Here is a 10,656-nt window from a genome sequence, read left to right as displayed (position 1 = left end):
TTCAGTGCTGGGGGAAAATGATTAACGCAAGATACACATTGGATCACAGAATAAAAGCCAGGGTCAAACGTCTTTTTGTCTGACCCAGGTGGCCACTGTGAGGATGTGGTGTGGCTATGCTCTGGTTTGAGAGGATGCAGTGTTTATTTCACAAAAAAATGTCAATGTTCAACAATAACACTAAATGAATAAGATCCCCACGAGGAAATCCAATAAACTAAATTAAACATTTTAACTGCACAGGATCTCAGTAACCCGACGATCAGATGAAGATAAATAGAGCATTGTATCCCAGTGATTGGGCAACATTGGAATCGAATCATCAGTTGGAAAGGTGAGAGCCTCTGTTGGTGATGTCATGGAGTTGAGATCAGGTTCCTCGTCAGGCTGCAGTCCCATGTCGAGGACATCTGTGTGTAGCTATAGCCTAATGCGATCCAACCCTGCAACCGTACAAGAGGACCATTGCAGGACCAAAATGATTGTCCGGCCGTCGCAAAATCACAACTCGTATCCCATTCGAGGTGTAGTCCTGCCTCTACTAAGATGAAACAGGCTCATGCTTGTTCTTGAATTAAACATACTGGGGCTTGCTCTTGTCTCTGGCTCACTCTCCTGTGATGCCTTCAGATTGCGACATGCCCATTCCTCTCAGATTGTTTTAATAAGGTTGGACTCCTGGGAGATGTATTGATAATGCACACTTCCCCCCCCCCCCACACCTCCCTGTGTGACACTCTAAAGGCGGTGGTTTATGGAATGGGTCTGACAAAGAAATTAATTTACGGTCATTAAAGTTTAAATATATGTCCTTTGACTGAGTTCGGCGTAAAACCCCATTTAAACCATAGCCGTCGTAAAACCACTATTTATGACCATATTAGTAGAAGCACCATGACAAAATATAAAAAAGGAGATATACACATAATAAAAATTTCTCATCAATCTCAACCTTCAATGTATGACAACCTAGTCCTAGTGTTTTCACCAACATTAGCAGAGGATACTCACGTCCTCAAGATAATACAAGAAAGAGAACCTTTAGGGCCACATAATCTTCAAGATTTACCGTTGTATTTGTTAGGATATATTAAGGTTGAAAAAGCCAGACCATCAAGGTTTTAGGAGCTTGTAGATAAGTTTAACACTACAAACATGGCCTCTTTGCCAAAGCCAGGACAGACCAAAGGATTACCTGTACCTTGGTAAATTAGAACCTGTAGGAGTGGCTTACTTACTACAGCGCCCACTGAATTCTTCGGGAGATGCTTCATGGACCACCTCCAGAACGCATGTTTGTTTACCTTGTGTCTCTGTTGGAATAAACCACGGGTTGAACCTTTACCATGTCATACCTATCCCGAAAAGACGATTGGAGCAAGGATCAAACACATTTTTCATCAATGTCTATGTAGCTTTCAGTTGGCTCTTAATTGTAATATTCAGGTGGGCGTGAGCACGTGTATGCTGGTCAAGCATTATACAATTAATTGTTGTTCAGAGGTCAGGGGCCGAGGTAGGCTACTGGATCTGGTTAAGCCAGAGCTTCACTCGGGTAGTCCCTGGGCGCCATCTAGTGGTCTTCATTGCACAAAGGATAAGACTTGCTTGAATTCAACATCTGGTCAGTTTATTAAATGATGGATATTGTGATAAGCCAATGAAGAGAAAATGATAAGGTATAATAAGGTGAAATAAAATGAAATCTCACTCTAACCTATTATAAAATAAAACAACCATTGACAGGAAATACATGTTTTTAATAGTTAGTCTTTAAAAGTACATGGAATAGCTTTTTTTTTCTGTCGATAAAAATACTCGAATGATTCCTGAAAGCTTGTTTGGATGTGTGCAAATGGATGCTGCTCATCCCATACCACTGCATTGGCGAGGCATCTCAAAAAAAGGGCTCCCATTCCGTTCCTCAGCGACCTCCACCATGTTCTGCTGGAGAACCACATCCACCGACTCCTCCAGTGACGACAGCGACCCAATGTACCTGTAGAGGAGAGCCCCTGAGGAGCAGCAGGAAACCCTGTAGGGGCAGGTGCCTTTGGAGGAGAGTCTTTCAGCATGATTCCTGGGTCTTCCCTCCACTGAAGATGATGCGACTGGGGGACAGCGGAGGAATATGCTTTCTCTCTCGCTCCACCCCCTCTCAATCCCCCTAATGGGGGGAGCGAGTGATTAATCATCCAAGAAGAAGTAGTTGCCACTCTTCTTCTGTTCCACATCCTGAGGGAGGGAGAAAGGGAGGGAGGGAGGGACAGAAGTTTGATCAGACACGGATCAATTATAATAATAACCGTATTATAATTTTCCAAGCACTACAACATTTGACTGAGTGTCCCCAATTTAATCATACCCTAGGACAGGGATGGGCAACTTTCATGATAAAGAGGGCCACATTTTTCATCATAACCATCGGAGGGCCACATGACTGCACACTTCAACTAAACGTGAGCTGAGAGAAGAGAAGCTACACAATTTTGAATTTGGTAGATATGATTTCCTGTATTCTGGTGCATTTTGGGGATGGCCACTACCTAAAAAATCACCCAGAATCATAACCTATATACGGTATGTTAATTGAACCAACATACATTCATTTCATGTTTTCCATGCTCAAACAGCCACATGAATGGTCAGTATTTTTATCAGTGCAAAGGGCTCACATACATCATCATTCAATGAAGTCAAAAAACTGAAAAACAGTGGCCCAACATTAAGTGCAACAACTCAATGAACTCAAACCCAACAAGCAGTTGTAGTAGTTGTAGTGGCGACTTAAGTGGATATCGTTAATGACTGATATCGCTTCTAAGCAAACTAGACGCATGGGTTTGCCTTCGAATTCTATGAATTCTTCTCATCTTTCTTGACCGAGTTTTCTGTAACTCGATAGCACTCAATCCATCCCGGGCTTTGCCATCACTTCAGTATCTTGTTGAACAAGTTGAAAGGATATATTTTATAAGCATACCTTGATGGAATTCATCTTGTTGATCCTGGGTCGGAAGTTATTGGGGTCTCTCCTGAACGTGATTTCCAGTTGCGAAAGGAACTTGTTCATACCTGCCAGTAAGGTCTGTGGCCTGAAGGGGGAAAAGACGGGGAGACATGGTGGGCGTGTTCTACTCAAATTTCCCTGGTTTAGTAAAACCTTAAAGGGGACTTATTATACCACCAGGTGTGAGTGTGATTAGCCTTACAAGCCGTTTCGAAAATCTGCCTAATATTACATCACTAGTGGGTGTGTCCACCTAGATCTGTGCTGGATAGATCTATCTACCAGCCTACCCAGTGGACTGAAGTAAACATTGCTCATCTATCCAGCACAGATCTAGGTGGACACACCCACTAGTGATGTCATATTAGGCCGATTTTCGAAACGGCTTGTAAGGCTAATCACACTCACACCTGGTGGTATAATAAGTCCCCTTTAATGTCACATGATTCTGTGAAGCATCTATACTACAATGACATTACATCTATACTAGTATACATCATTACCCAATGTTGTTTTTTGCATGTAATGATCGCATTTACAAAAAGAAACAAAAAGAAAAGATTGAAAGCGTTATTAGTGTATTCTACCAGCTACGTTAGGAACCTTGTATACATCTTTAAAAACGCTACATAATTTTCAACAGAATCCCACGCTGCCAGTTGAACTTATACCACGATAAAACCCAAATCCTTTAGTCATTCATATGAAGCCTATGGTGGGGATGCAGCAGATGGGGGGGGGGGGGGGCACTCAGCAGGGTCTTACGTGTTGGCGGCGGTGTCCTTGGAGGGAATACCATCGAACACGATGACGCGGTCCGCCAGGTAGGTGGCCATGATGAAGTCGTGCTCCACCACGAATGCCGTCTTCTTAGCATGGAGGATGAATCTGCCATAGGAGAATACCAACAATTATTAAAGCACTTTATTCCAGAAAAAGACCAATCAAAAATCATCCGATAAAAACAAATCGAAAATCATCAGTTTGAAAAGGGCCCAATCGTAAAGCGTCCAATCAACAAGCAGGAGCATCCAATCGGAAGCTTTGGCGGTGGGCATTTGATCCGTACCGTTTAATAACCCTGGCAGCGATGAGACGCTGTTCTGAGTCCAGGTAGGCAGAGGGTTCGTCGATCAGGTAGACGTCAGCGGGCTTCCCCAGACAGAGGGCCAGGGCGACCCTCTGCAACTCTCCCCCAGAGAGGTTCTGGACCTACAGCCAACATGAATCCCACCAACCATTAGACCACGACGGAAGACCATGCCACGACGCGTAATCATGCTAGACTCTTCAGGAGAGACTCACGGCCTGGTCGATGATGCTGTCCATCTGCAAGGGCTTCATCACGTCGGTGACAAACTGAGGGTGTGTGTAGGCGTCCCGGATCTTGTCGTGAAGCAGAGCCCTCACACTGCCCTGCGGGAACGAATGAGTAGGGATGTTACGAATTGATGTTTCGTCTGTGTGAGGAACTTGAACACAACTTGAAGAAAGAGAGGACAAAACGGTGTGGAGATGACCTACTTTAAATTTGGGGCTGATCTTCTGTGGTTTGTAGCTGACGTTCAAGACGGGCACATCACCTGTTCAAGAGAAACTAAACGTTAATAAAAAAAAAAAAAAGGACAATAACTCAGAGACCAAAATCTATAACAGGACAGTAAACTGTTCATTTACCTCCTTCGTCCGGCTTCAGTCGCCCTGCAAGCATTCTGATGAATGTCGTTTTACCCGTCCCTGAAGAGAGAGCAACATAATATCCAAATTACTATTACATTCGGAATCACAGCAACCAGGGATCGACAGGGCAATGAAGGAAGGGAAAGTGGAATGCCGGTCCCTTTGGATCGATGTGTGAGCTGAACGACCACTCCTTACCGTTCTCCCCCAGCATGACCATGATCTCGGAGTCAGTGAACTCCCCCTCCACAATGGACAGGCTGAAGTCCCCCAGGGCCTTCTTCATGGTGGGGTACTGGTAGCGGCACATCTTCTTCACCTCCTCCTCACTGGCCGTCTCCGCCACCTTGAAGACCAGCGAGGTCTCCCTGAAGCGCAGGTTCTCCGTGGGCACGTAACCGTCCAGGAAGATGTTGATACCTGGGGGGCGGGCGGGCGGGCGGGCGGGCGGGCACACACACACACACACACACACACACACACACACACACACACACACACACACACACACACACACACACACACACACACACACACACACACACACACACACACACACACACACACACACTTCCAGTGAAATACAAACTCAGGTTTAAACTGATATGGCATAACCGGTATAGCCTGTTATATTGAAGTTTCTAAATATTGTTGTGATTGGCTGAAAATTATGTGGTTTGAGCCAAAAAGTGACTGTGCACGAGTACAAAATCGATATAATGATTAGGTATGCCTCTGAAATCACTAAGAATAATCTCATAGTACAGTCCGGTCAATGTCTTGTCTAGTGCTGAATGAAATCTTGAATCTATTGTAAAACGCTTAGTTCAAAGCAAAAACTAAATTGTGACCATTTTATTTTTACTAGTCAAAGGACAAAATCAATAGGGCCAGCTAATGGAGTGCCTTCATTGACTTAACATTGAATTCACGGTTGCCAGTTATTGATCAGGTATGACGTACCTTCCCTGACGCTGAAGGGCATGGTGACCACTCCGTACGCGCTGGGCACCCCATACAGGCAGCAGATGAAGTCAGACAGGTAGTCCAACACACTCAGGTCATGCTCCACCACAATGATGTATCTATGGGACACACCAATGGAAAAGATCTAAATTTCTTATTTCTGCGATATTCACATACATATCAATATTCTTAAGAATTCAAATGACCAACTCTACCCGTATTCCTGATACTTTTTATGCTTTATTCATGTTTTCTCTGACTTGTAATAACATTTTCACCGTGACTTTTGTGATACCATTTCGACGTATCTATGTCAATAGAGTTTAGGGTACTTGATTTAAGAATTGAAGGGTATTTGGATGCAAACTAGAATATCAGGACCCATCGTTGCGCTCTCCATGGTAGTTAGCGTTAGTGAAGTATTTGTAGGGTTAGTTAGCTCTTCATGCAAGCAGTCTTGGTAAGTGTTAGCATAGTCTTCCAGTTCTTCATGTGAGCTGGACTGACCTGTCCGGCCTGATGAGGGATCGGATGGTGATGGCAGCTTTTAAGCGCTGCTTCACATCCAAGTAGCTGGAGGGCTCGTCAAACATGAAGCTGAGGAGGAGGCAGAGAGACGTCAGTCAGAACAGATAAACAAAGAGGGTGAGCATGACAACGGTTTGGAACTCAATTGAATAACTGTAAAAAAAATGGTAGTGTTTGACGGTAGAGTGTGTGAGAGACAGAAAGCTGCGTTGCGTTTCGATGCATTTCTGATATAGATGTGTTTAGTTTAGTTCATTGGTTTAGGTGACAGGGATCATGTACAGAACAGGTTGTATCCCAGACTTGGCTGAATAGCTCATTTGCATTGGTGGTCTCTGGGCAGGGAGTTCAAAAGGACAATAAAAACACATACTAAACACTACAGGCAATATCAAAACAAAACAGCATCAACAACATTACAGAGCAAAAATCTTAAAAAAAATACATATAACATTTGGATTTTATTTAGCCATGCGTGCGAGATTGATGTGCATTCCAGGTCTGTGGCTTTATGAGCCGTTCACTGTGGATAGATCCAGGCATGCGTTGGGTCTTACATGTCGGCCCTCTGGATGCAGACCACAGCGATGGCGAAGCGCTGCAGTTCCCCTCCAGAGAGATCCTCCACGTTCCTCTCCCTGAGGTGGGTCAGATCTGAAACCAATGGAAGGGAACAACATTGGTTCACAGGTGCTAGGTGGTTTCGACAGCCGTCCAAAAGGTTCTGGCTTCCATCTCAAGACGCAGGACGCCTAACCCCTAACTGCTCATTCATTGTATGCTACATTTATCTTAAGTAACTGTGCATAAACGTGTCTGCTCAATTTCTAAAATACTAAATTGTAATTACCGTAGTTACACATACTTTATCTGATATAGTTATGTATATTTTTCTATTTTTGATTGCCTTGTTGTACTTTTGTGTATTATATTACAACAGTCCAGGGAAATTGTGACAGACAGCAAAGGAACGGGAGGTCATATTAAGGTACCGAGCTGAGCACACACTGTGGTCTCGGTTTTGGAGTCATCTTTTCTGCTCAGGATCTCTCCCACGCTGCCCTGGGGAGCAAACGTACAGTTATTTGGGAATTTCTTATATTAACCCACACAAAACAGATCCATACACCAGGGATGCATTGATTGGCCAATACTGATAGCAAAAAGCTACGATAGGCTGGTACTTATTTGCTGTGAATTTTTTTTTTTTTTTTTAAATGTCATAAACATTCAACACCACCCATCTTCTTGCACTTAGAGATATCTCCCATTTTGATTGCAATATCCCAAACATAAATAATGCCTTCAATGAAGAAAGCTCAGCGAATGCAACCAAAACAAAAAAAAGGGCCTCAGTTTTTGGAGACCCAAGGTCATAAACCATTGGTTGTTGGATGGACGTGAGCTGACCTTGACGGTCCTGGGGATCTGGTCGACGTACTGCGGCTTGACAATCGCCTTGAGGTCGTCCTCCAGGATCTTGGTGAAGTAGTTTTGGAGCTCAGAACCACGGAAATAGGTGAGGATCTCCTGCCAGTCGGGGGGATCCTGGTAGGACATGGAGCAAATGTACGGGATTATTAGGAGTACATTTTAACAGAGCGAGACACTTTAGTAGTATGCGTAGGCTACTTGGCGACATGAAACCCCTTAGATTCTGGAAAATTTACTTCAGATGAGAAATAACCTTAATTTAACTGCCACGTCGGGGCAAAAACAATTATTTTGCATTTTCATCCTGTGTTTATAAATTAATGATTAATGAAAGTAACAGTTTGGTTTATGACTTTAACCCCCTTCAGCTGCTCTTGTAAACATAACAGTGATACACCATGTTCACTTACATCAAACTTCCCCAGGTTGGGTTTCTGTTTCCCAGCCAGAATTTTCAACGCTGTGGATTTCCCAATTCCATTGGTGCCGACCAGACCCAGAACCTCACCGGGTCGAGGAATCGGTAATCTGGATGACCAGAGAACAGTCAATCACTGCAGTCTGCATCAAGGAATTACTTCCTGCATTGGTGGCAGGATAGTCTAGTAGTGGTTAGGTATTTCCTCTTAAGACTCAAACTTAGTTTGATCATTGCCAATCCATTCAGATACATATGCTAGGCATCATACTATAGGATGATATATGATACCTAGGTTTAGTATGATGTGCTGAATGACCTAGTAGGAAATAGTGATGAACTCACCGATGCAACTTGAAAGCGTTGGCACAATATCTGTGAGTGGTTTCCTTCTCAAGGTTGCTCGGCAAGTTGATAATGGACAGACTGCCAAATGGACATTTCTGGGAACAGAACAGATAATCAAGTTAAAATTGTTTGGCAATAAGTTTTTAGGAACTGTAACGCATAAATAGAAAGGCTTGCCAGCCACCATTAAAGAACAGAAAAGAGGTTTCATCATCAACAGGTAACTTGGTCAAAAAGAACACTTGCCTTGATACATATTCCGCAACCAATACAAAGCGATTCTGAGATCCAGACAATCTTGCTTTGGTTTGTCACCTCTATGCACAGTTTACCTGGAGCGCACAAAAAGTAAACATGAATCAAGGTTATCATCTGATAAATTAAAACCATTAACATCTGAATAAGTTATCATCGAAGAGAGGTGGGAAAACGTACCCATGCGAACCACTGGACAGCTCTTCTTGCACTCCTGACGGCATTTCTTTGGCTTGCACTTGTCATGGTTGACAATGGCAATTCTAGTATTTTTCTCCGACATACTGGATCACAACTCCTCCTGCAATGGAGGCGGACAACCTGAAAGGGCAAATTATGCTTGGTCTTAATTGATGGGTTGCACCGGTTCGACAGGTTGTATACAGCTCAATATCATCCCATGTTAATATCACCATACAAGGAATGGCTTCAAACCAAATATTAACATCAACACAAACAAGTGTCCTGAAAGGATAATGGAATAGTGGAATAAAGGCAAGGAAAGGGAACAGTCAGCTGTTATTCCTAACGTTACCCACCTAGCAGCCTGTATGACTCGTTTAATCAAATACAAACACGTTAAACTGTACGCGTTCTTTAACCACATAATCTAATTTACAACGACCGTTTACGATTATTTCGTTACAGTGGTGAGCTCCATGCTCCGTCCGAATTAGATCTAGATAATGAGCATGTATGTATAGCTAGGCTAGCTACGATGCTAACTAATAACTGTGAGGCTAGGAGACAACTCACAAAACCACACTCACTACCAGCACCCTAAAACCAATCGGTTAAAGAAAAAAGAAATCAATGAAACCGACTCACCGACGATCCGCCACTTAATTCGTGTGGTCCTGAGATGTGTGTTATAGATTAATGTTCAGAGCAACTTCACAGTTATATTTTTGTGCTTTCCTAAGCAACGTGCTCACTACTGGGAGCGGACGCCGGGAGGAAATATGGCGCGCCGGTACGTCACAAGCAGACGCACCCTCAGTAGTGACGCTCAATGCACAGGACAGGCCGGCCGCGTCCAGTCACAACTCCATGGGGGTAAATGAGGTTAATTTAAAGAAGTTACTCATATGTCATGTCTCACAAAACCCTATTTATGAACACAATAATTGCCAATAATTGTATAACACCTAATATGTAATGCAATTGAGGGTATAAAGCATTATGTAACACATATGGAGTGAATGATGGCTATCTAACGTTAACCCCTTGCCTCAGTAATATCAGTATATAAAGAAGGTGTATGTTAATGCATATTTATAACATCAGCATGATCTGAATGTTTGTTTGATAACATATTTTCAGTCCTTTCATTTCCAGCTGTCGTTTTGTTTGAGGATGAAGGTATTTTAAAAAATAGGCAACGCCTGCTTCTATTGGAAAGGACTATAGTTGGTGTTCACTGTGTCTAAAGAATGATTGGTCATGTTTAAACCTTAGTCAGCAATTTTTATAGTTTCGCACAATGCCCTGAGCTCGACAATAAACGGAGGCCTTGCTGCGTACCCCATGCTCCCAGCGACCATTGTGTGTCCATGACAACACGACTATTCTTGTTACCCTTGTCATGTGTGTTCAACACAACACAACTCGGTGTGAACTGCCCTTTGACGCTCCCGTATGACCAATCAGGGGACGTATGGGAACTTTGTACGTAAATCAAAGACCTCCGTAGTCAAAAAGACGACAGAATAACCAGAGATATTTACAGTTTAACGGTTGCAATACATTATCTTATCTTATACCATGGTGTTACCGTTATTCAGTTTACTGTTGGACCAGCCTGCGTATACAAATTATGTCCGCTAGAGGTCAGCGCTGCCCTACAGAAGCAAGGTAAAACGAGTAGGCAAGTCTCGCACAGTGCGTGTATGATTTTCCATTTGTCAGCTCAGTGCTTCCAAACTTGACACTGACGCATTCAGATGAGAAACCAGACCCTTTGAATCCAACAAGAAGAAAAAAACCATCACGTACAATTATTTACATTTCTGTGCCA

General features: G+C 43.2%; 1 protein-coding gene across 2 annotated transcripts; it reads right to left on the bottom strand.

Moving 5' to 3' along the window:
- Positions 1–1,739: 1,739 nt before the first annotated feature.
- LOC132454339 (ATP-binding cassette sub-family E member 1) lies at positions 1,740–9,653 on the bottom strand. 2 transcript variants are annotated; one of them, XR_009524918.1, is made up of 19 exons: positions 9,468–9,625; positions 8,820–8,960; positions 8,631–8,716; positions 8,382–8,479; positions 8,029–8,146; positions 7,595–7,732; positions 7,177–7,246; positions 6,742–6,838; positions 6,164–6,253; positions 5,654–5,775; positions 4,889–5,110; positions 4,688–4,747; positions 4,535–4,593; positions 4,316–4,426; positions 4,080–4,222; positions 3,776–3,898; positions 2,984–3,095; positions 2,075–2,235; positions 1,740–2,025 (listed from the first exon to the last, which is right to left on the bottom strand). XR_009524918.1 is itself a non-coding variant. In XM_060047639.1 (18 exons), exons 2-18 carry the CDS (start codon positions 8,920–8,922, stop codon positions 2,188–2,190), a joined length of 1,800 nt encoding a protein of 599 aa, XP_059903622.1. In that variant the 5' UTR covers positions 8,923–8,960; positions 9,468–9,653; the 3' UTR covers positions 1,740–2,187. The 2 variants fall into 2 exon arrangements, 1 of the variants encoding a protein (XP_059903622.1); XM_060047639.1 differs by having other exon boundaries at positions 1,740–2,235; positions 9,468–9,653.
- Positions 9,654–10,656: the final 1,003 nt, after the last annotated feature.

The sequence above is a fragment of the Gadus macrocephalus genome, chromosome 3 (assembly GCF_031168955.1).
Source record: "Gadus macrocephalus chromosome 3, ASM3116895v1".
In the NCBI taxonomy this organism is placed as follows: Eukaryota; Metazoa; Chordata; class Actinopteri; order Gadiformes; family Gadidae; genus Gadus; species Gadus macrocephalus.
Note: the sequence above shows the minus strand (reverse complement) of the source record. Positions and strands in the feature narration are given on the sequence as shown.